This window comes from Colletotrichum karsti (assembly GCF_011947395.1).
Source record: "Colletotrichum karsti strain CkLH20 chromosome Unknown Scaffold16, whole genome shotgun sequence".
Lineage (NCBI taxonomy): Eukaryota > Fungi > Ascomycota > Sordariomycetes > Glomerellales > Glomerellaceae > Colletotrichum > Colletotrichum karsti.
Window position 1 is genome coordinate 8,679 of NW_024065916.1, and position 24,255 is coordinate 32,933.

The 24,255-nt window shown below is 49.9% G+C and overlaps 7 protein-coding genes across 7 annotated transcripts; 3 read left to right on the forward strand and 4 right to left on the reverse strand.

Annotated features, from left to right (window-relative positions):
* Positions 1-5,378: 5,378 nt before the first annotated feature.
* On the reverse strand, positions 5,379-6,050 carry CkaCkLH20_05539 (uncharacterized protein; the record flags this gene model as incomplete). The annotated part of the gene is made up of 2 exons (XM_038888257.1): positions 5,379-5,922; positions 5,977-6,050. The coding sequence occupies 2 exons, from the start codon at positions 6,048-6,050 to the stop codon at positions 5,379-5,381; spliced, it is 618 nt and encodes a 205-aa protein (XP_038746154.1).
* Positions 6,051-7,289: 1,239 nt separating this feature from the next.
* CkaCkLH20_05540 (uncharacterized protein) lies at positions 7,290-8,063 on the forward strand (the record flags this gene model as incomplete). Its single annotated transcript, XM_038888258.1, has 3 exons — positions 7,290-7,366; positions 7,434-7,585; positions 7,681-8,063. The coding sequence occupies 3 exons, from the start codon at positions 7,290-7,292 to the stop codon at positions 8,061-8,063; spliced, it is 612 nt and encodes a 203-aa protein (XP_038746155.1).
* A 4,169-nt stretch (positions 8,064-12,232) lies between these two features.
* CkaCkLH20_05541 (uncharacterized protein) lies at positions 12,233-14,671 on the forward strand (the record flags this gene model as incomplete). Its single annotated transcript, XM_038888259.1, has 1 exon — positions 12,233-14,671. The coding sequence occupies one exon, from the start codon at positions 12,233-12,235 to the stop codon at positions 14,669-14,671; it is 2,439 nt and encodes an 812-aa protein (XP_038746156.1).
* Positions 14,672-14,939: 268 nt separating this feature from the next.
* On the reverse strand, positions 14,940-15,965 carry CkaCkLH20_05542 (uncharacterized protein; the record flags this gene model as incomplete). The annotated part of the gene is made up of 4 exons (XM_038888260.1): positions 14,940-15,499; positions 15,572-15,712; positions 15,772-15,874; positions 15,927-15,965. The coding sequence occupies 4 exons, from the start codon at positions 15,963-15,965 to the stop codon at positions 14,940-14,942; spliced, it is 843 nt and encodes a 280-aa protein (XP_038746157.1).
* A 447-nt stretch (positions 15,966-16,412) lies between these two features.
* CkaCkLH20_05543 (amidase) lies at positions 16,413-20,330 on the reverse strand (the record flags this gene model as incomplete). Its single annotated transcript, XM_038888261.1, has 5 exons — positions 16,413-16,673; positions 16,726-18,109; positions 18,362-18,455; positions 18,876-19,810; positions 19,864-20,330. The coding sequence occupies 5 exons, from the start codon at positions 20,328-20,330 to the stop codon at positions 16,413-16,415; spliced, it is 3,141 nt and encodes a 1,046-aa protein (XP_038746158.1).
* Positions 20,331-20,978: 648 nt separating this feature from the next.
* CkaCkLH20_05544 (uncharacterized protein) lies at positions 20,979-21,442 on the forward strand (the record flags this gene model as incomplete). Its single annotated transcript, XM_038888262.1, has 2 exons — positions 20,979-21,239; positions 21,338-21,442. 2 exons carry the CDS (start codon positions 20,979-20,981, stop codon positions 21,440-21,442), a joined length of 366 nt encoding a protein of 121 aa, XP_038746159.1.
* Positions 21,443-21,888: 446 nt separating this feature from the next.
* Positions 21,889-24,002, reverse strand: CkaCkLH20_05545 (uncharacterized protein; the record flags this gene model as incomplete). Its single annotated transcript, XM_038888263.1, has 3 exons — positions 21,889-22,035; positions 22,094-23,537; positions 23,674-24,002. 3 exons carry the CDS (start codon positions 24,000-24,002, stop codon positions 21,889-21,891), a joined length of 1,920 nt encoding a protein of 639 aa, XP_038746160.1.
* Between the last annotated feature and the right edge of the window lie 253 nt (positions 24,003-24,255).

A 24,255-nucleotide genomic window follows, 5' to 3' on the forward strand; every position in this document is an offset into this window, starting at 1 on the left:
AATATTACTTAATAGGTATAAACTAAAGAATAATACTATAAGAATAATAATAGTAAATAATATTATTTAAAATATTCTCTTTAGCTTTATCTATATATAGGAATTAGTAATAGTACTTAGGTTATTTATAAGTATTTAGAAACTCCTTAAGAATAATAGAGAACTCTAATTTATATTTAAGTAGATATATCTATAAGTAGCTTATAATAGTATATAGAAAAACTACTTAATAGTACTTATTACCCTATCTAGTAAAATAAAATAGTTTATAGAGATCTATATAGACTAGACTTAATAAGCTAATAGCTTGTTTATAGGTATTATTAGTATATAGCTTTATAATAAAGTAGCTCTTAGTATAGATCTTATAGAAATAGGAGTTAAATAGAGGAGAGATAAAGCTAATAGATATCTTCTATAGTTACTATAAGCTAATAGGGCTAAAATATACTATATAGTAGTATATATCTCTTAACTTAAATAGAATAGAGTAGGTAGTAAGGCTAATAGCTAATAAAGTATTAAGCTTATTAATAATATAAAGCTTACTATAGAGGGTTACTAAAAATACTATAGCGTTATTAAAGAGCGCTATAGCGCTATAGTAGTTAAATATAAACTAGACGCTTTATATAGCTAGCTAGGGGACTAATATAAAGTTAATATACCTATCTAGATAGTATAGAGTATCTCTAAGCGTTATATTAAGTATAGCTATATTAAATAGCTTTAGTTAATAGGTATTAATACTCTTAAGCGTTATAGAGCCTCTAACGCTATAGGTTAGTAGTCCTCTAAATAGTATAGTATTAATAAAACCCTCTAATTAATATATTAAGTACTAAGTATAGCTAGTATTTAATATATAAATATACTAAAGTAAGTCTATATAGGTCTAACTATTAGTAGTAGAGAAGTTATATATTATAAAGTTAAATAAGGGAGGGTAAAAAGGGCGCTATATTTTAGAGGTAATACTATAGATATAGAAGGTTAAGAACGCTAGGTTAGATATAGAACCCTAATAGACTAGAGGCTCTAGAGGCTAATAATAAGTAAAAGACTAAGTAGATATATTTAGAGGCACCTTAATAGGCTTAACTTAGTTATATTAGGCTTTCTTTACCTTTTATTAAGCTCTCTAAGCGTTACGCTCCTTATATTTCTACTCCTATATAGAATATACATAGGGGTGCTTTATAATATATATATTATCTAGGTAGCTATTCTTCTTATAGTAGCTATATTAAGGCCTATTATTATTATTTATTATAATAAGAGTAACTAGCTTATTAATACCCTTAGCGTATTATATTAATATATATTCCTCCTTTTTAGCTATTATAACTACTTTATTAAAGGTTATAGTAGGTTTATTAATACTATTAGCTATCTTTAAAGGTAGGGGGTTATAGGCTTAGTTAAAAGATATAAAGAATATATTATATTTAGGGCTTAAGCTTAATAGGAACTTATAAATAAATAGGGGCTTATAAATCTTAATCTTAATATACAAGGCCTTAAGTTTAGAGTAAGCCTAATAGAGTTTTATTATGAATTAAGTAATAAAGCTATAGGCTAAGAGTATAAGGGAGTTATACTATATAATAAGCTTTTTAAATATAGTAGAGCTAATAAATAGGTACCTCTCTTTAAGGGTAGTAATAATAATAGGGGTATTAAGTATTATAGCTAGCTAACTAATAGTGGGGTTTATATTAGTAGTAAGTTAGGGATTAATAATAGTAAATAGTTATTTATTATTCTATAGGTCTAGTTAAGTAATTATAGGTCTTTAAAGGGCTTAGTAATTAGTTAAGTCCTTAATAAGAGTTATAGAGTAATTATTACTTAGGTATAGCTAAAAGTCTTAAGTGAGAATTATAAGTTAATTACTAAAGAGCTATAGAAGTCTATACTTAAGCGGGCTTAAGTCTATCCTATATATAAGTCCTATTCCCCTAGCTTCTTTATCCTTCCTACTAATTGCGTTATTAGTACTAGTAAGCGCTTAGTGATCGCAGGTGAGCGCTTAGTAGTCTTAACTAAGCGCTTAGCTCCCCACTTACCTTACTTAGTCTTATCTTATTATTACGTAACTTATACTATAGTTCTTCCGTTCCAAGAGGGATCCCTTCTATTCCCGTGATCCTATGTATAAAAGTGTTATTATAACTGCCTAGCTCTCTGTGGGCCCTAGTCCTATTGGTTATACTTAATGGGTTGTAACATTAAGGTACTAAGTAATAGCTTTATTATTATTATTCTTTTTATTTATCTCTTATTCCTTAAATATAAGTAGCTAATAAGGCTTATTACTAAGGTAGAAGTAAATTATATTAATAGCCTTATTATAAGTATTAAACTAGCTATTTAGAAGGTTACTAAAGACTAGTTAAGTTACCCCTTTAGTTTAAGTAGGTATAGCCTTTTAGTAGCTAAAAAGCCCTAAATACCTCTAAATAAATAAGAAGTCTATTATATCCTACTTCTATTAAATCTAGTTAGCTAAAGATTTAAGTTTAGTAATTAATATTAAGCTAGTAGTACTAAAACCTTATTTAGTCTCTATTTTATAGTATAGAGAGGTATAACTATAAAGTCTCTTATATAGACTAATAATAGTACTATTAAGCGCTATATTCCTAAATTTATAGCTTTATAAGTTATTTATTATACTTACTAATTAGTATAAAACCCTAAGTAATAAGTATTAGGTTTAATAGCTTCTTTAAATAATAAGGGGGAGACTATAGATATTTATTTATATTAAGGTTTATATATACTACTAATATATATATATATAGTTTAAATAGATTAATATAGCATTTAGTCTTTTACTTATAGCGTTATAGAGAAGTAAATAGACCTAAAAGATCAATATATAGCGTATTATTAATCTAAAAAGGTATATTTATAGTATTTAGTAGTAATTTAAAGTATACTATTAGTATATTAATTAATAAGGATATATTATAGGGTAACTTAAAGTATAGAGGAGAGTATACTATAAGCTTAAATAAGTTAAATTTATTAAATTTAGAGGATATATCTTTTAAATTAATATATCTAGTAGTTAGTAAGGTATCTAATTAATATAAGGGGTCTAAACTATAGTTTAAGCTTTAATAATCTATAAATACTATTAGATTATTATTTATAAGAGTAAATTCTTCTATAAGTTAAGGGAATTAATATTTATTAAGAAAGTAAAAGAGAAGTAGCTTCTTAATAGGCTAAAGTTAGAGATTATAATAGATATAGCTACTAACGCTTAGAGTAATAAATAAGCTAAGCACTATAATAAAACTTATTTATATAGATAAAATTAGTTCTATATCTATTATAAGTCTTATAATATATTTAGTAAGGATATTTTCTAGTATTTTAGAGGCTACTTAAGTAATATTACTATAGTATTATATTATAATAGAGTTTTTAATACTATAAGGGGTCTAAGTAGATATATTTAGTATATTAGAGATTCTAGAGTATAATTTCTAAAGTATAAGGGCTTATTAGGGGTTTCTAGCGTTATATAATATAGTAGGTTACTTAGCTTTAATATATATAGCCCCCTAGGCTTATAACCTATTAATAATAGATATATATAAACTTATAAGTATATTACTTAACTTCCTTAGGGCTATAAGAGGTAGGCATAACGCCCTCTATATATATCTAGGGATAGCTACGCTACTCTACCCCTATTAGGTCTCTAGCCACTATAGCACGTACTGCAACAGAGATTGCTTGCCTCTTGTACCTAGAAACCCTGAAACACGGTCGGGCACCTTCGAAACTTTTGCCCACTTCACCTTGGACTTCGATTGGCCTTCCGGCGACGCTCCTCGCTGTAGATCGCAAAACCAACCTTTGCTCACGATACTTGACTTCATTGTCATCAGTATCCCCTTGGCTCTTTCCAATTCGAAGGTTGGGCATGGATTTGCAGAATGCTTGCAGACGATCAGTACCCTCCCAGCATTCGGCAGGCCTATCAATATCGAACCTCGCTCCAACTTCTATGGGTTTGTGAGGCTGAAGTCGACTCAGTCCAAGACTGATGAATCACTCACAATATGGAGGGATACATCTGAATCAGATCACCAACATGGGCTCAAAGTTGCGTCTACTGTCGCGACTTCTTTTCTGGCGAACATACGTCACAATCCCCTCCGAAGATTACATTCAACACAACTCGGATCACATTCGACAGATCAAACTCTCTTGAAGGCACTGAATAAGCGAGAAGAGTTGGAAAACATCACCAAAACCTGGATGATCAAGGAAGATTCCATCATAATCAACTGTCACGTGTACGTCGGCTTTACTCTCTCATTCGCCGCTATTTTGGTTGTCGGGGGCCTTCTCTGTGGCTTTTTCGTCGGTGAGAGAGTACCTGGAGTCGACCCATTCAATCTAACCATGTTTTCATGGATTATTGGCGGTTTTGGTCTACTAGTGGCCAAAAATATCAGAGTTTCCGACTGGAGCTGGCGGGACTTCCTGTTACGCCGCGTAACTTGCCGAACGGTGAAAGAGGTAGCTGATGTTACTGGGATGGATCAACAGGATGTTCTTATGTTTCTTTTATCATTGACTCACAGTCCACTCAAGACAAGCGGTCCGTTTCAAGGAGCATTTAACCAGCCCACAGGGTACGGTGGCTTCTCCATTGATGTGACACCAGACTTACAGACGCTATTGGCTGCCGGAATTGTCCCTGTTATGGTTCAAACCTTGACTGGTCCTGGTTTGGTATGCCTTCGACTGATGGCCGGACATAACGGCCTGAAGACCGTGAGAGGTGCGGGGAAATTGAATGACAGAAAGGAGATATACCCTGAGTTTTCGGTAGTTTGCATCGACCCTCCCCATCAAGACGAAGATCGTGACGGAGTCTTCACATTAGAATCAATGGAATGGTTCAAAGTTCTTGGAGTGTATAATTTTGCTCAAGCTAGATTTAGATGAGAAAGGAGGTCTTAATCTGATAAAAGGTCTATTATCTTGTGCTAGTGTTTGACTTCTTTCACCTGAAAAACATGAATCTGATGTAGATTCTCCCCTCTCGCATGAGTTCGAATGTTTTGTGGTGGACTTCATGTCAACTCGTGCATAGGCAGTGGATCTCTAAAGCAGGCTTTTGAAAATACATGAGATATCGAGAGGTAAGCTTCACACTGTCGGCGGAAGCTCTTCTTCAGCTAGAATAGTTCAGGGAAATATTGGTCTGTAAGCGTAGAGCCATCCAGGAGAAGAGAAATAGACTAATCATACTCATAAGTAGCATGCGACAGGCATCAAGTTTCTTGTCGAGACCAACCTGACAGGCTAATCGTGCTATTAGGCTGTGTATTCCGCCCAGAAGAAATTTATGATCCGTCTTGATGCTTATGATTTCCCTCGTTTTCCTGCCTTCTACGCTCCTCTAACCTAGAAACCAAGTGTGGCGCACGTTTCTTCGCGAATTCCAGGGCCGTAGAACCATCATCTACCATCTTGTCCGCCGCAATATCCGTGCGGGCGCCGCGACGGAGCAGCTCCTCGACGATGTCGTCTTTCCCGCAATACACCGCTATATTCACAGCTGAGCCGAAATCGAAGTGGCTCATACGACCATAGCGGTTGTGCGACCACATGCGCGCATCTATATCGGCGCCGGCATCAAGAAGATACTGCAACACGTCCATCCGATCTGGGAACTTTGCGGCATGGTTTGGACTCGTCCTCCCATAGCATACGTACGGAACGGCCAGATCCAATCTGCCACCTGCTTCATGGAGCAATTTGACGATCTCCAACGGTGCCCACACAATGGCGCGCAGCCAGGGAGTCCAGCCGTACCGGGCCTCGGCGTTTGGGTTGGCGCCATGGGCTAGGAACCACTCGACTAGTTCTTTGTCTTCTAGTATCCATCTAGGATGTTCTGGTCAGCCTATCGTAAACTCTGAAAGTAACAAGAGGACGTACGCCAAAGTGGGCGGATCAGCGGTACTATATGGGCGGTTGATGTCCCAGCCGTGGTCCAGGAACGCCTGCCACATAGTTGGTCGGCATTTAGAATCGACAGCTTCCTGCTCGGCTAGTACGCTAACATGCATACCCTCATCAAGTAGATACGACACAATTTCGACTTGTTGTTGTCGAATTGCGAAGAAGAGTATAGGCTCTAGAGTACCAATTGGGTACTCCGGGGGTCCTGGGGGCGGCGTGGCTGCTGGGCCTGCATTCTTCCATTGCCTGACTAGTTTTCTAACCTCTTCCAGGCGACCGTGGGCGCACGCATCACATAGTTGTTGCATTAACGGGTGGTCTGGAGAGTAAAATCGTGTGATGCCGTGGGGTTCGAGATCTAGTTCGTTTCCCGTGCGGAAGGGTCTGTGGTCTGTGAGATTATACGTTGTCATCTTGAAGAATGACTGTGCGTGGAATTTGAGATAGGCGTGTAGAGGTTGACCAGAGTCAGATGAGCGGAAATCAAAAACACGATGAGTGAATGGAGAAGCGAGATGGTTCTCAGCACATATCTTATATGTCAGCCCGTTGGTTGGAGTAATCACGTGTGGTTGTCAGACCGGGCGAAGAGCGCGGACGGGACAGAGGCGGGGGCGGAGCTGGGGGCGGGCAGACTCGGCAGTATGCATCTTCGGGGCGGGAAGCTGATTTCTATGGATGATATCCCGCCGACTTCGTTGCGCCAACGCGTCGCCAGAGAACTCGCCGTGAATACAATGCATCTATTTCTTCTTGCCTTTTTGGGAAGTTGGTGGTGATTACTTTCGTTCATGAGACTCACACGCGGTCGACTTCTCCTTTCGGCATCATTACCATTTCCAGGACTCAGACTCAATGTCTCCGGGCGATGAAGGATTTCTGCCTCAAATAGACTTCATTGAAAGATTTACCTTAGCGAGCGATGTGATCATTTGGTATTCTCGCCGCTGTCAACTTCACACGACACTGCAGATACATTCATGCTTCGACCGGCGACTTCATTATGCTGGTGATTCGTTTGTGCCCGCAGTCGGCTGGCTGGGCTCTTGATCAATGCCATAGAATGAACATAGAAACTTAGAAGCGCTGAAATCTACGATGTATATAATGTCTGGATTGTCCCTTCATTGAATGAATTCGAACAGAGCAATATAAACACAGCAGATTTACTCAAGCCATCGCAACTTCTGCAGGAATTCGAACACAATCACTGCATCGATCCATCTACATCAGCTTTACCAGCATATTAGACATTCTGAATCTAGAAAACCACGGCATACTTCATCAAAATGCAGCTCATGAAGTCCATTTTCCTTCTGGGCCTCTTCGCGGTCCAGTCCTTGGCTGAGCCAATCCGCGTGGCCCGGTAAGTGTCTTTTACCTCCAATGATATGCATACGTAGTCCGTCAGACTAACATAATTCGAACTAAAGATCTCCAAGCCCAGCCGTCGCCGAATATCAGCGCGCAGTGGCCTCGCACAATGACAAGAGACAAAATGGCTACGTCGAGTGGCCAGTGGGGGACGATGTCCCAAACGTTGATATGCGAGATTTCGACAAGGTTGGCCGTGGCGGATCAATTAGTAAGAAATTCTCCTGGCAGACTTCTTATTTTCCCAGTGGCATTCAGCACACTGTCAAACGCGGGTTGCAATCGACTAACCATAGATTGCTGCAGAGACCGATGGCCTTGCGAGCTGTATCGCCATCGTCGTCTACAACAAGACCCCGCAGGACGATGATAACGACAAGTTTCTCGCGCACATCTCGGCGCTCGGATGGGAGGACCAGCTGACCCCCTTTTTCGAGGCCATGGACCTTTCAGACCCACGCGTCATGATCATCGTTCCCCTGCCTGAAGAAACCGATTCCCCGGCTGTCATGAAAAAGGTCAACGAGGATTTGATCGCAAGGGTCTTTGACGAGTGGGAAGACTACGATCCCAAGGCGTACGTCCGCGACGGAGCCCGCGTGAACGAACGTGGTGGTTCTCGCCTTTGGGTCGACGGTGACAATGTTGTTCACTGGAGTGTTACCGGAGCCGTGATTGAACCTCGCTAAGGGCGCTCTGTGCAACTCGACCTGCTGCGGAGGTTCGACTTCATGATGGCTTATTCAACTAGATGTTGTTCGGAGTCGGTCTCGATTTGTTTGGATGATGGCGGACGCCGCCGCGTGCATTGTATTCTTGTGTCTTGGGGACATTTAGTCGCTCATTTAGGTTGCTGTTGGTTTGACTTATAACTTGAAAATTGTTGTTAGAGTATTGGTGTCTTTTAGACATCATTCACGGATGATTTGCGAGGGGAGACTTTGAAAATGGTGAAAATGATGAACATGAATGTTTCGCATTGCGATAGAAAATCGCATTCTTTGTCAAACTTTGTGAGACTCATCTATCACCCTGAATTGAGAGTGCCAATGTGAATGGAATAGATCCATAGTCACCGATTTCGGTCGGGATCAAGGTACCGAAACTTGAAAACATTTCTCAGGGATATGTTCTGATACTCAAGTTTAGTTGGTAACGGCAGATCCTGCATTTTAAATGAGAGAGGGCATTGTGACGTATTTCATTTTTACCCAGCATTATCCACGTCTGTCTTCAAATAATGACATTCGGAAATGAATATACTCATAAAACAAAAGGTTCAGGCAGGCTCCCGCTCATCGTACCGTTGTATCATTTCTCTACCCAAATACCTGGACGCTGTTCATAGAGGACACACACGACAAAGACGCATATGTCTTCGAAGCAAGTTTCTCCTCCATATGTTTCAGTGCGGGTTGTCCTGGCCATAGAATCTCAGCACCGGTCTTTGCCTGCAGCAAATAGTGGAAACTGAGGCCTAGTTTGCCGTCAAGTTTCTCGATTTTTGCTAGATCTTCCAATGACTGAACAGAAAACTTGTCACGCGGCTTTTGTTTCCATGAAGATGTATGCTGGATAACAGACAGACAGTAAGCTCTTGCCATGTCAAGTTTCCCCATATCTATAAGAACATGGGATAGAGTGCGGGCACACAGGCGAGCTAGAGTCGTGTGTGGGCCGGATGAGCGGACCTTGGTGTAAAGATCTCGTGCCGCGGCCTCGGCGATGGAGAGCTTTTTGTTTCGTCTAGCCGTACCGATGATGAGCCGCTGGAGAGAACATGACGCCGGATGACTATGCCCCAATTTCTGGTTGAAGTTGTCTCTTGCTCTGGAAAGTGAGACTTCTGATATGTCGTTGTCATCGGCACTGCAGAATAAAAGAGCGCACAGCTTCCTAATGGGGTGTAATTCAGGTACTTTTGTCTTCAAGGATGCCAGAAAGGATGCCAGCATCCGTTGTCGTAGATCGGCGCAGGTCGCAGTGTTGATGGGAGATAGTGTAGCAAAAAGCTCCCAGACAAACTCAAAAGAGATGAATCGTGATGTTTCGAAGTTCAGGACCTCTTCGATCGAACCACGACTTGGCGGTGTCTTGGATCCGATTTTGGTGAAATAGATGGCATGTTTGACGTCATCCCAGAATGATTGAGGTGCTGGGCCCATGTCGTTGCTGGCCCCCACGCCAAGGACGTTATCGAGTTCAGCTCTATTGCCCTGTTGCAACCGACAGCAGGCGTCCACGCACTTGAGGATTTCTTCCCGCCTCCTCGTCCTGAGGTCGTCGGTTGGTGCCGGCGGTATGGGTGTGCTAGCAGCGCCAGCGAAGCTCATGGCGCCCGGCAACGCGTCGGAAAGGCCATGATTTGTGTATGGCTCTTCCAGGACTCTTAGCAGTCGTTGTATCTCTTTCAAAAAGCTCATCTGGTGCCTGATAATTCTTTTCCGATGTTGTGGATTGGCTAAGGCTGTTTGTCGAGTGTTAGGTGTGTCGGAACTCAAGTTGGCGATCGCCACTGCCTTGACTGCTTTAGACATGTTCTTGTACAAGCCCCATTTGCGAAATCTTGTCTCGAACACTCGCTTCCTAGGTTCATCAATTAAGTAAGTTCACAGGTCCGGAATTGAAAGTCGCGAAAGGACTTACGATGCTTTGAAGTTGTATTTCTTCTCCATTTTACTGCGCAGCTTGTCCATCGTCGTGCTTTGGTACAGACTGGTGATTTCCTCTCTGTGAATCTCCCAGTCGCTTGCTGACGGCCCAGTGGTCGACATTGCTGTGCTTCGGCTGGTACCCATACCAGCAGCTGATGCCGATAAGTTCGCGATATGCCGCGGCGCCATAGTTTCCGTGTTCTCCATCGAAAAGAGATTCTGTGTCATAATTCAGGGACTTATTTAATGTGAGTCGCGGGAACCAAAAAATGGCTTTGTCGAAAGGTTTTCTTGGAATTTCAAGTTATTTCTTACACAAGATATAAAACAGACTGAGCACACTTCAAAGTTGGGGCTGTCATTTCCATCGTCAACCTTAGCACAGCCTCCGGGGCTGACTGGGCTTCCGGAGTCTCCGGTTGCATACATCGCCCATCATATCCCACACTCACCGAATCTTCACTGTCGTCAGATTTTCACTTTTCTGTGATCTTTGATATCTTACCACGGACCCCGAAGGCTGGAAATGGAATATCAGAGGGACTCGTCGGATGCCTCACCAGCCTCTCGTTCCCTAACATATCCCACTTCTAGCGTCCTTATCGAGGCGCGTTGATTGTAACCTAGATCTTAGTTCCAAATGACTCACCAGCACATATCCAGGCTGTGATGTCTTCCATTGCTTCGCGTTAGCGCGTTCTCCCGGCAAGGCAAACCGCGAGGCGGACGGAGTCGTTAATAAGCTTGAGGTCCATTTAGGCTACCAGGCTAATTTGTTGCATTGGGTGAGGCTTCACTGCATCCAGTGGTCGCAGAACACTACGTTGGGTGCAACGCGTGCTCAAATGCGCGCCCGCTGCATCGGGGCTAGTGAACGATGAGACAGGAGCGCAAGTGTGCTTTGCTATGCAGCACCGAGTGGATCATGATGTGCCCCCGAAAGATGCAGGAACGAGATCCGCCTCGAACAATGTTTGAAATCGCAGCAAGGCTAATTAACTTGCCGCAATAGGTATGTGGCACAAGAGCCCCTTCTAAATGAAATGGAAAAAGCTTGTGATAATCAGCTGCTGATGGTTATCAAGGAAGGAGTCACCCGCAAGGAGTCCGGACTCCGGCTTACAAGGAAGCTCAGTCCCTCAACACACCAGCCTGTACGAACCAACAGTTTCATTGCCTTGATATGACTCCTCCAACGTCCAGTCTTCGAACCGCATCGCCGCGCACGCCTTTGCTAGGTGCTTTTGTTAGGCGTGCTACTTCAGCCACGGATAACGACTTTGTTTTACTTTTCCCGCTCGCGCCTTAGGTTTGAATATTGTAGCTCAGCTGAAGGATTCTTTCGCAACAAAAGCACCATGTTTTACGGCAATGGCACGCTTGCTCGGTTACACACGAGGCACGAGGCGATTCGAGCCCCCCACCGCCACCTAGAATCGACCTCAAAGCTGCCCCGTGCGAAGCTTTCGCATTATTAAGAAGCCAGAATCACACTGTCAAAATTTTGTCTTATTTTGCTTCGCCAAGTGAATCCACCACTGCCGCGCGATACACGGACGTCACTGCCTATCAACTGCAAGTCGCAACCGGCGTCGCCCACGACAAGTTTGATTTCCCGGTTGCAAGAGGCAAGTTTTACGACCTTGGTTCTAGCTTCTGCGAGATAGCTTGTCTAACGATGTTGCAGTTATTGACAGAAGATGTCAAGCAAAACTCCGGGCCCAACAACCCCCTCCGATGCCGAAAATGGCCAAGGACTTCCGTCGATTCGGATTGCACGCTCGGCACAGGAGGGATCCGTCCCACCAAAGGATGAAGACGAAATTTCGAATCTAGCTCAAAGGGAGTCCAACGATAGTCATCTCAAACCAGTCTGCTGGGGCTCAGATAACAACGCCTATTATCTAAGCCCGACTCGTTTCCAACCCCGAAAGTTGAGAGTTCAGACTTCGGCGCACAAGATCGAAAAAGAGTGCAACAGTAACCAAAAAGACTGGATTTCTGAGGAAATCGGTGGCAACATACCGATGTCGATGCGCTTGTGCCGATGGGCTCTAGCACCTTCCGAACAGACTACAACTTCCGATCGAACAAGGCTCTCTCACCTATGGGCAGCCATTCGATTCATCAACACGATTCTGCGTGTCCTCCTGGTTGCCTTCCCGCTACTCGTTATCTTGGCGATCTTTGGCCCAGATTCACTCATGTGGGAAACCTCGTCAGGCGACGCTCAATTCTCGGGGTTCATAGGTCTTCGCCAGCAGTGGCCCAAATTTACCATCAATAAACTCGATATGGAACCTGGCCATTCAAGAAACCAAGATCCGACAAGCTCGAAGCCGAACGAGCTCTCATCACCTCCCCTGGATGTCCGAAAACGCCTCGAGTACCCGACAAAGCTGCTGGTGAAGCAGAGCAACGGACAATGGGAAGTAGAGAGGATGATCGACAAGAATGTTCGACCAAAGTATCTGTTCATCAGTCACATCGGGTCAAAGACCAGAGAAGATAAGGAGAAATACCTCGAAACGGCAAAGCGATTGGCGGACAGGGAGAAGTTCGGCGCCATCTATCTTGACGACTGGTGCTTCACGAGTTCGAGACAGAAGAGAGCCGAGAAGATGTCAAAAGAGTTGGGAGATGCCATAACAGACTATGAGATCTACACCCTCTGCGACATTGTGCGAAGCTCAGGCCGAGTTGCTGTTATATATCCAGGCTCCACGGCGCTTCCCGACTCGGTCACTTTCAAGAAAGAATGGGGCAAGCGCATGTGGACTTTCCTCGAAGGTCTGCTTGCGCCGGACAAGTCAGTGCTCTTCTGTCCGTGGGACTATGGTAATGGGCTGTCTGTTTCGGATTCGTCGATCGAGTCTCTCAATAAGATTGAGATGACTGCCCAATGCTGGGATATCGATCGTGGAAGGACCCAAGAGGAAGGCGGTACTTCCACCCGCCTGCTCGCCGAGTATTTTTCTGGACTTGTGTTCATGAGCACACTAGAGCTTCTCCCCGTGGTCTTCCACGCTCTGAGCTCACGCAACCGAGGCAACCAAAACACCTTCTCGGACCTAGCTTACGCAGCCATGGGCCTCCTCCGCTTTCGTGTGGACAAACGAGACCACGAGAATCCCACCCTGTTCCAGACGCTAGCCCATTTATCCGTCAAGAACGACAGCGACGAGATAATCGAGCGCCTCATAAGCCTTCTCCCGCGCCACAGGGAAGACAACGACATTCCTCTGCATGCCTCGGATGACATGGTGTGGACGAACCTCTGTGAACCTGATACATACGGCACTCTCGTCCACCACATTACCCCGCTCTGCGAGGTAGTCGGCATCGCAGAGGAAGACCAGACTGTCTTCATCGACAACTGTCACGCAATAAACATCAGGTGGAAAGACTTCCCCGAGGTGCTGGTCTCGGGCGAACGTGGCGGGATGTGGAGGACGATAACCCGGACCCTCGTGTTCGGGGCGCTCGGGGTGACTGCGCTGGCGGTGCAAGGCGTCTTGGGCATCATACTCATCCGCCACTTCTCCGACATGGTGCGTTCCGACGACGGCGAAGTTTCGAGCTTGTCGTTGTCCATGATTTCCTCCCGGGCCTTGCGGACATCCACGCCCACGACGGAAAAGTTCTTCGTCATTCTCACGATTGTCTCTTTGGGGCTTGGGTATTTGATGGCTGTGGCGATTCCATTCATTTCGAAGAAGATCTTTGCGCAAGCGTTCGCCAAATGTAAGCCTTGCCTGGTGGGCTTTGAAGGCGTCATGCCGCTCGAAGAGTTGGAGAGACACATATTCGGCGTAGTCGTCAACCGACTGGAATATTCCCCATCTGCATCACGCATCTTCACTGACGACGACGACTTGGATCCCGATAACCGTGCTTATCTACACGGCAAGCCGGAGTGGATCGAAAAGAAGTCGCACGGGTTGGGAAACCACGACGACAAGATCAGAAAGCTTCTCATGAAAGGGCAGCGGGTTTTCACACTGGTCGACCTGGGGGAGTTCTCTGTCACGATATTTGCTGCCGAGAGGCCCCCGTCCGTCGCTTTGCTAGCTGGCAGAGAGGGCGGTATGTTGCGTGCTGTGTTATGCAGCTGGGATCCGTTGAACGACTGTCTCTACAAGGAGACCGTGGTCCGAATGCCCTCAAACGTTTTGCATTCTTCGAAGCCAACATCCTGGCTCAAGCTGTGTCTCCAGACATGGAACAACGCGCGTGAAGCTCGGCACATCGCTACGGACACTCTGAAACATGCTAAGAGGGCAGAGGAGCTGGCTGCCGAAGCCGAGAAGTCTGCTTCGAAGGCTGAAGAGACTGCAAAGTGTGCCGAGGAAGAAGTTGAATGTGCACGAGAAGAGAAGCGCGAGCCTGTTGTCACGGATGTCGAGGTCTCAGAGGCGAGGGCCGCGTCTGATGGCGCAAGGGCGGCTGCGAATGAGACGCACAGGGCCGCCGGGAGAGCTATCGCTGCCGTTAAAAGCGCAAAGGCCGCGACGGACATAGGTATTGCTCAGAGGTGTCTCCAGATTGCCAACGATGCGTCTGATGCTGCGAGCAAGGGCCTCCTCGACACCAGCATTTGCGCGGAGGCGGCGCGGAAAGTTGCTAACAAGTTGTCCTCATGATGAGCTGTCTTTGGGGTAAAGATATAGAGTGTTAGGATTTCCTTTCTATAGATCCCCTTTTCCTTCTTCAGTCTTAGGGAGGGCTTGGTTCGCATACTGAGGTTTTCAAGTGCAGCGTAAGGAAGTGCCTGCAACAGATATTTCGAGAATAGATACACGTGTTATGAATCAAGTTTCGCATCAAGGGCAACCATGAAGTCTCTTAGTACAATGAGCAGCTGTATTTGCTGAACTGTCGCCGTATTTCATATAGCAGAACAGCACGGGTCTAGATCTTCCTCGCAACACACCTCAACCTCACATAGCTAATCATCTGCCCGCCCCCGGGAACCCTACAGACCTCCTCCAAAACCTCCTTCACCTCCCTCACGACATCCTCCCTCTCCCCCTCCGGCACCGCATCGATCAGCTCCTTGCCCATCAGCCGACACCACCCCTCCACGCCGCCCTTATCCGCGATCGTGGGCCTCCACTCCCTCTCGATCCTCTCCACCCTCCACCCGCCGACCTCCTCCTCGAGCGCCTTCCTCAGCCACTCCTCGTCCGGGAAGAACCAGGGGTCGACCTCCTTGGTCCTCTCCATCCCGACGCGCCGCGCCACGGCCATGAGCAGCGCCGTGCGCATCTCGCACACGCAGCCGAGGCCGCCCATCTCGAGCACGAAGACGCCGCCGGGGAGGAGGGCGTCGCGGACGGAGGTGAAGACGGGGATTTGGGCGCCGGGCGGGCGGAGGATCCAGTGCAGCGCGGCGTTGGAGAAGGCTTTTGTGAAGGTTGGGGTGTGGAGGGAGGGTGTTTTTGAGGTGGAGATTTTGGTTGCGTCGAGGACTTTTAGTCGAGATGCGTTAGCGTTACGGACAGGACTGGAGGCATGGGAGTAGATCGGGGTAAAATGCAAACCTTCGAAGTCGCAGTTGGAGAGCCCCGCGTCCGAGACGAGTTTCTTGGCCGCGGTGATCATGGAGGGCGAGGCGTCGATGCCGTGGAGGGAGCCGGTGCCCTGTGCGAGGATCTTGCCGAACTCGACGTCGAGGATGCCGTCTGCTCTTTGTGTGAGTCCACCTTGGCCCTAGAAGGAGGAGAAAGAAGAGAAGGCTCACCACCGCAGCCGACGTCCAGGATGACGTCGTCCTTTTGGACGTCGAGCCATCCGACGACCTTGGTCGCCAGCTTCGGCACGAAGGAGGCGGAGTGCTGGTACGCCTGTGTGATCGTCTAAGTCAGGACTGTCCGGTAAGGGTGAATTGAGATTTACCTCGGTCGTCCACTTGTCGTCCTTCTTCTGCTCGGCCATGGTGATTGGGGTCGTCGTGAGTGTGAGTAGAGAAGAAGCTGCGTTGATTGTTTTGTCAAAGACTTGGCACTCTTGCGGAAATTCAGCTGCTTTAATACTCGGTTCTTGGACTTACACAAGACCGCGTCGGATGAGGTGAGGTTGAGAGTGATGGCATACAGTAGTCCGATCTCGGACCATGCAGCTCCAACGGCCGCACGTTGCCCCGCACTCTCCAAACCTCCCGGGCGACTCGACTTCGGCAGGGACTACCCGAAGCTTGACAATATGATTATGGCATTTATACCCGTGAGAACGAACGTGGCTTGGAACGAGTCGAACCCCCAATAGGATGGTTTGCATTAGACGGCGGTCGCGAAATCGGCTGACCCGTGTGTCATATCCCTGGTTTCTATCTTCTCTCCCCGACAAAAACGACCCCGCCATTCGGACTTCCTATATAGGAAACTAGTCGATCTCGAGGAGCTTGTACTTGTCCTCGCCCAAGGCGTCCTCGACCCTCTGCATCAGCGAAAGCACCTTCTCCTCCTCCAACCTCCTGCCCACGACCTGAACGCCGACGGGGAGACCGTGCATGGCCTTTGCGTCGTAGAGCTTGTATGCGCCCTGGGCGACGCCGTTGAGTTTCTTGATGTTGAAGTCGGCGGGGAGCTTGTCGAGATCCTTGTCGACGTGCGTGACGGGGAGAACACCGGCGGTGTAGTCGAGCTGGAGAGCTGTCAGTCGATACATCGAACGCAAAGAAATAAAGAAGACTCACGAGGTTGAAGAGAAAAGTGTATCCGCAGCTGCTGCATGCATCCTTCATACCGTCGTGGGGAACGGCAGGCGTGGCGTTGGGCGGAGTGATGAGGAAATCGACATCGACCTTGTTCCACCAGTTGTACCAGTCGAGGCGGTGCGCCTCTCTCTTCGCGACGAGCTTCCAGTTCTCGAACGCCGTCTGCGGGCGCCAGTCCCGGACCAGACCGGCCCAGATGTCGTCGCGGCGAACGTACTTCACCCACAGGTAGTAGAGATACCGAAACGGGCCGGGCATGTTCATGAGGAACTTCATCTGGGCGGCACCCGGGTCGTTCCACTCACCGGTGCGGAAGAAGGAGTTGAACATCTGGCACCCGTCGGCGTTCAGCGCCAGAGATGCGGTCTTGAGGGCTTCGTAGGGCGAGGGAGGGTTGATCTCGACAATCTCGTGACCATCTTTGCGCAGCGCGACCTCGACCATTTCGAGAGCGCGTCGGCACGCCGGACTTGGGTCGACCACGCCATCGGTGCGCATGACTCCCACCCTGAGCCTGGGCTTCTTGAGATACTCCTTCTCAACATCGTCCCTCCACTCAAGCGGATGCACGCTGTAGTCGTACTTCCACGGTTCCATGCCGACCACTGCGCGAGTGAAGTACCTTAGGTCGTCCAGGGTCCTCGTCATGGGGCTGTACACCGACGGCACGCCCTCCTGACCGGGCATGCTCGTGCAGAAGCCCAGCTTCGGCCACCGTCCCGTCGAGCAGCGAAGGCTGTAGCAGCCGGAGAAATGTGCCGGCGCCCTCACGCTGCCCGCAACGTCGCTGCCGATACCGATGCGTCCGCCCATGGCTAGCAGCGCGCTCTCGCCTCCGGTCGAACCTCCGGGTGAGTAGTCCGTGTTGTGCGGGTTCTTGCAACGGCCCCAGACGTCGTTGGTGGACTCGAAACTGAGAAGGGTAATGGGCAAGTTGGTCTTGACGTACGGCACCGCGCCGGCATCCTTTAGAAGTCTCACCACGGGACCGTCGACGGGCGTCTTGTTGCCCACGAAGCTGCTGAAACCAACGGTGGTGTCGTAGCCCCCTACCACGATGGTGTCCTTCAGACTCACGGGGATGCCGGCAAGGGGGCCCTTCATGTTGATGGAGCCGTCTTCTACCCACTTCTCGGCATCCGAGATCATGATCTCCGTGAGACAATTCGTGCGCTGATGGGCCTTGAGGGCAACCTTGCCGTACGTTTTGAGAATATCGATTGGTTTCAGGACGGTCTTGTGGACGTCCTGCACCAGCTCACCAATGGGCTTGTCCAGAATCTGGTGATCCTGGGATGAGAAAGGGCCATGGTAGGCAGTTAGACGGCGGATTCTGTCCGCTCGTTCGGACTGCTTGAATTTGCTATGAATGATGTTGTTAGTGACCTCGGTCAACTCGGGTGAAGGCATGGGTCGTCCCACCAATCGCGACGGTGTTGGAGATAGTCGAAGGGATAGACCATCTTGTTCGACTATTTGATTGAGTGGCTGACGGGATCACGGATGAGAGGGACTCCTATTCCGAGTGATATAAGATGGGAGTCTTCGAACTATGAGAGATGCAAGTCAAAAGGTGAAGTTGTCAAGGGAGAAAGGGGACTCCAGAGGTACTTACACCGGTCGCGGGGAGGCCCATCCGGCGCCGCGGGGAAGCCCCGCTCCCCTTATCGCTGAGGTGCGGGACTGGGGAAAGGCGTCCACAGGGCGCACTGGGCATGTTATCAGTTGGCCCGCTGATATCCGCCTGAAACTTCCCTGTCGAGCGAGCGCTGACAGTGACACAGCGGCTCACCCCACTCCTTTCTGTCCGGCGCGCCCTGACCTGCGCTGTCGAGGGGAAGCCGCGGCCTGCGACACCGGCTCGATGGCTGCAGCAGGAAAGTTATCCCGAGTCTGTGGCACAGCTATGAGAATGAATACAGCTTCTACAGCTACATAAGATGTGCAGCAGAATCTTCAGTGCGAATCACGTCAGCAGGAGACTACACTCATGAGGATATGCGATGAACCTGCTGGTATTTCAATGGAAAAAAGACTACTTTTAGTGACCAAGTCATGCCCAGAATGCCTCAACCTCACTTTTTCTTCTTCGTCTGATGTCTCCGCCTAGAAGGCCGGTCTTCTCTCACTTCTGTAATGGTCCGCAATCAAGAAGGCCAGCTCAAGAGCCTGCTTCTCGTTCAACCTCGGATCGCAGAAACTCGTGTAGTTGGCCGACAGATCATCCTCATCCAGGCCCTCGCTGCCACCAAGGCATTCCGTCACCGCATCACCGGTCAACTCCAGGTGGACGCCGCCGAGGTAGCTTTTTTGCTCCTTGTGAATCCGGAGCGTCTCTTGAAGCTCCTCGAAGATGTCGCGGAATCGCCGCGTCTTGATGCCGCCACCGGTCGAGACCGTGTTTCCGTGCATAGGGTCGCACTGCCAGACCACGCAGCGGCGGTACTCGCTGTCCTCAACGGCCCTGATGTGAGCGGGTAGCAGCTCGCGCACCTTTGAGGCACCGTAGCGCGTGATGAGCGTGATCTTTCCCGGCTCGCAGTCCGGGTTGAGCGTGCGCAGCAGGGCGAGCAGGTCGTCCGTCGGCGTGGTGGGGCCGACCTTGATGCCGATGGGGTTGGCGATGCCCCTGAAGAACTCGACGTGTGCGCCGTCGATCTGCCGCGTGCGGTCGCCGATCCAGAGGAAGTGCGCCGACGTGTCGTAGTACTCCTTCTTGGTAGTGGTCTCGGTGCCGTTGGCCGTGGTGGGGTTGCTGTTGAGTGTGGGTCGCGGCGGCGGCGTCTCCAGGAGGCGGGTCAGCGGCTGCTCGTACTCGAGCAGCAGGCCCTCGTGGCTGGTGAAGAGGTCGACGGTGTCGAGCTTGTCGCTCTTGTCGGCGCCGATGGTGTGCAGGAAGCGGAGCATGTCGGTGAGGGAGAGGACGGCCTCGGAGTACTTCCTCTTGAGCTCCGGGTCCCGGACGTGGCCGAGGCCCCAGTCCAACGGCCTGTGGAGATCGGCGATGCCGGTTGAGAGAGACGCTCTGATGTAGTTGAGGGTTGCCGATGAGTATTGGTAGGCCCTGTTTGGGTGGTCAATTGGCATGTCTATGATTCTCATGTGAGAGTAACTTACTTGACGAGTCTCTGAGGATCGATTGTCCGCTCATCGACGTGGAAGCCGTTGAGGATGTCGCCACGGAAGGACGGCAACTCCACACCGTCCACCATCTCAGTCGGGCTCGATCTCGGCTTCGCGTACTGTCCAGCCATGCGTCCAATGCGGACCACCCGCTTGTCGGCACCCCAAATGAGAACCAGACTCATCTGCAGAAGCAGCTTGATCTTGGACTCGATGGCATTTTGCTCGCAGTAGTCGAAGAGCTCGGCGCAGTCGCCGCCCTGCAGCAGGAAGGCCTCACCTAGGGCCACATCACGAAGGTGCTGTTTCAAAGCCACGATCTCTTTGGGGTGTACAATCGGTGGTAGGCGTCCGAGTTCCTTGACAGATTTCTTGAGGGCCGCTTCGTCTGGGTAGGCGGGCGACTGCTTGATGGGTTTTGACCGCCAGGAATCAGGCGACCAGGTTGTGGAGGAAGACATGGCGGTGTTTGTGTGTGGTCACCCAATTTTGACGGAGTAAGCGAGGAGGAAGACAAACGAAGAAACAGGAGAGACTGTGTTTTGAAGAAGATGCAAGAGAGTGAAGCAAACGGAGCCAAGAAGCTCGCAAGCAATGACTCTTTTGAAGGGAAGGAAAATATAGTGAGTCAATCTTATTCAAACGGACAAATGCATGGACAAGGTGGCCGAATTTGGGGATGAATTGGAGCGGGAAAAAAAGGCCTGCAACGGTGCATCTCAAATTGACCAATGAAAATAGCCAAAATACGCCATGAACAAACATTCAGGAACCAGACAGTCCGTCCAGCCTGCGGAAGCTAGTGCTCCAAGTTGCACCTTCCAGGTCGCCCTGTTACCTTATGCCGAGGCGTACCGTACCGGACCTACCAAGATGGCTCACCGTCGGTGAAGCATTGGGCCTGAGGCGAAGAGCTCCAGCTCCAGTGTCCCCTCCCCGCCCCCACCTCACACCTTGGTTCTGCCCCACCGTAAATTCCGTCTGCCCTGTCCGTTCAGCTCGCATCGTGATACAGTCCGCGAACCTAACATCACAGCCTCATCCTAGCACCCGACATCTACAGCCTCATCCCAGACGACCGATCGAACGAGACAAAGCAGACACAGAAAATGTCCGAGAAGCAGCCCCCCGCCGTCGTTGAGGGCGCCACCGCCGGTGATGTCGAGGAGGAGGTCCAGCCCGCCAAGTCCGCCGAGGACCGCAAGGCCCAGTCCGCGCTCGCCAACCTCGACGCCCGCGGCGACGATACATCCGAGGACAAGGTAGACGCCGAGGCTGCCCAGGCGGCAATCAAGGGTCTCGGTGGTGCTACCGCAGCTAAGAAGGAGGTTAAGAACGTCAAGGTCGACCAGGCTGACGTCACGCTGCTGGTCAGTCTACACTCGTCTGGATGGCGTCACCACGATGTCCAGCACCAGATATCCATCCCAATAAGCATGGAAGGACTTGCTGACAGAAACTGCACCAGGTTGACGAGCTCGAACTTACGAAGGCTAAGGCCACGGAGCTGCTGAAGGCGCACGAGGGTGATGCGGTCAAGGCCATGAAGGCCTTCGTGACTCCAAGTTTCTGAATGATTGAGTTTTCGGAGGATCGGCTTTGGGTATGCAACGGCTATAGAGTAAAAATGTCTCGGTTGAGACAGAAGACTATTCATGTTATACAATGGTACGTCGTCCGTCTCGGGTCTTTCTCTCCAAACAGCAGGCTAATGTTGGGCCAGATCAGACGAGCAAAAAGTCAAGTTCAAATTCAATTCGAAGCCCCGTGCCTTCCAAGGTGCAAGTCCAACCCATTATGTGGTGTTGGACGATATCAGACCAAAGTGCTTTGCATCATCATGTGCCTCATATCTTCTTTGGAATCTACACGCCTACTCCTAGGATCCGTCCACCCACTGAGCCAAAAAAAAAAAAAAAGCATGTCCTGCTCCTTCCAATTCGATATTCTAACCTCACCTTCGCCTCGGCATCATATCTTCCATCTTGACACACTTGGGCTGCCACAGATCCGTCTCGTTCACCATCCACACCGGACCCCGTCCCGGCCGGGTATGATTCCCACCGTTCCAGGGTCCCCGATACGGCGGCGGTCCAGGCGGCCTCGGCTTCGTCCCGTCATCAGGACCATGTTCAGGCGGAGGCGGTCTTGGCCTTCTGTCACCCCCTACCGACCTCACCAATGGCCACATGGGGATATAACACCGCTCGTCCCATCCGCATACCGTCTCGCACCTGATGAACTCCCCCTCCCATCCAACCCACGCTCTCAGCTCCCTGACGTTGTCTTCCCACCGCTTGCCCAGACTTACCAGCTCAGACGAAGCCCCCTCTTCGAGCGCGTACCAGGCCCTCTCAATCTCGAACCCGACCTCCAGCAAAACACTGCAGATCCCACCCATGACCTCCTCGACCGCGTCTCTCAGATCTCTCTCCCGAGAGCTGAGTGACACGTCGAAGAGTAGCCTCGTATACCGATACCGACACCTGGAATACGTCTCCCCGAAAAGCGGTCCTCGAACGTCCCACGTCTCCCCGTCAATCTCATGAGGATACTCCAGGAACGACACCAAGAACATGTGGCTCTGGCCCCTCAGCCGGTACAGCCACTCCTTCACCTCCGTCACGTTCCCCTCGTCCCCCCCCCAGCGCACCGCCTGCTCCATGGCCATCAAGTGCCCAGCAGTCCTCTGCACAATCTCCCCCAGGGTCCCGACCCATTCCATCCCGCTACACCCCTCACCCCTCAACGCATCCCTCAACATCACCTCCGTCTCCCTCCTCAACCCCTTCGCGAGCTCCTCCGAGGCCCCCTCGAGATGATGCAGTCTCCGCCTCCTACCCAACTCATCCATCGCCAGCCTCCTATCCCCTTCCTCCCCCTCCCCAGCCCAGTATCCCTCGGCGGTGAGATTCAACCTCTCCTGCTCCTCCTCCACCATCGCCCCCCAGAACCTCGGCGCGTACCAGCTCGTGATCCCGCACGACAGCACCCGCGCCCTCGTCTCCCCCCTCCCCGGCCCCGACCCGGACGACCCGTAGTGCCACGTCGCGGACGCGAACCACCCCCACCCCTGACTCTGCAGGAACGGCTCGCGGTCCACGGGGCCGATGACATCGCGCCAGTTCGGCGGCGCCGGCGGGTTCGTCGGGGTCCTGGACCGATCCGTCCGCGTCGGCTGCGGCGGGAGCGGGTACACCGAAGTCGGCTCCCCTTCCCCGTCATCCTCCTCCTTCTTATCCGCCTTCTCCCCCCTTGGCATCTCCCCTCCCTTCCCCCCAACACTCCGGGTCTGCGGCGCCGTCACATTCGCCCGACTCACCAACCTGAGACTCTCGCTCCCGAAATCGCACCAGATCATCTCGAACCCGGCATTCATCCTCACGACCCCCTCGAACCCGTCCGGCCCGCCGAGCCCCCTCTCGTCCAACCAGTCACAAAGCCCCGCCGCCCTCTCGTACTCGAGCTCCATCCCGTACCACCTGTCCCCCTTGCGCTCGGGTCCCGTCACGTTGCCGTAGAGGTGCAGCATCTGGGTGTCGAGCTGCCCCAGCCCCATCAGCGCCGCCGACTCCCCGTCGAAGTAGAGCGCGCGCACGGGCCGCGTGGTCTGGTAGCTCAGCATGAAGCTCTGGCGGGTGCTGCCCATGATGCCGTAGGCCATTTCTCTGGGGGTTCGTCAATATTCACCCTTGTTGTTCTATGCGTGATCGAAGCTCTTTCATCCTCACAGCCCTTCTCAATCTCAATACAGACACACACGGGTAATGGAATAAGAGCGAAGATAAATACGAGAGAACTCACATATCAAACGCAAGCCACTCCGGACTCGGCGCGTCCTCCACGTCCATCCGCCCGTGATACAGCAGCGTGAAAGCCGGCACCTCGACCGCCGCCATCGTGTGCCCGTTCGGAAACACCGTGTTGCTCCACTGCTGCAGCAGTCCGTACGCCGACGCGAACAGGTGCGGCGCCGGCGACGAGAAGTTGAGTGCCCGGACTCCGCCCACCCGCCAACCCGGAGTCCCGGTCTCATCCGTCTTGGTCTTCCCAAGTGGTTTCTGCTGCTCCTGCGCGACGCATAGCGTCATCAGCAGGTGAGAGCAACTCGTCAGGATCGTCTTTATGTACATCGTGAATGCATGACCTTTGGAGTAGAATGACGAGAAAAAGAAAGGTTAAAGCAAAAGAAAATGATAGACGTAGGACACCAATGTTCGCCACACGGACTTGCGGTATCAAAGGTTGGCACACGGTCCCGTTATCAATCTATGCTCCCGAGTCAAGATTCCGTCGCGGCTGGCCCAATCAAAAGGACGCGCGGCTGACATGCGTCACCTTGCCAGAATGGGCAACAGGGGTCGTTGGCTCAAACACCTCGCAATG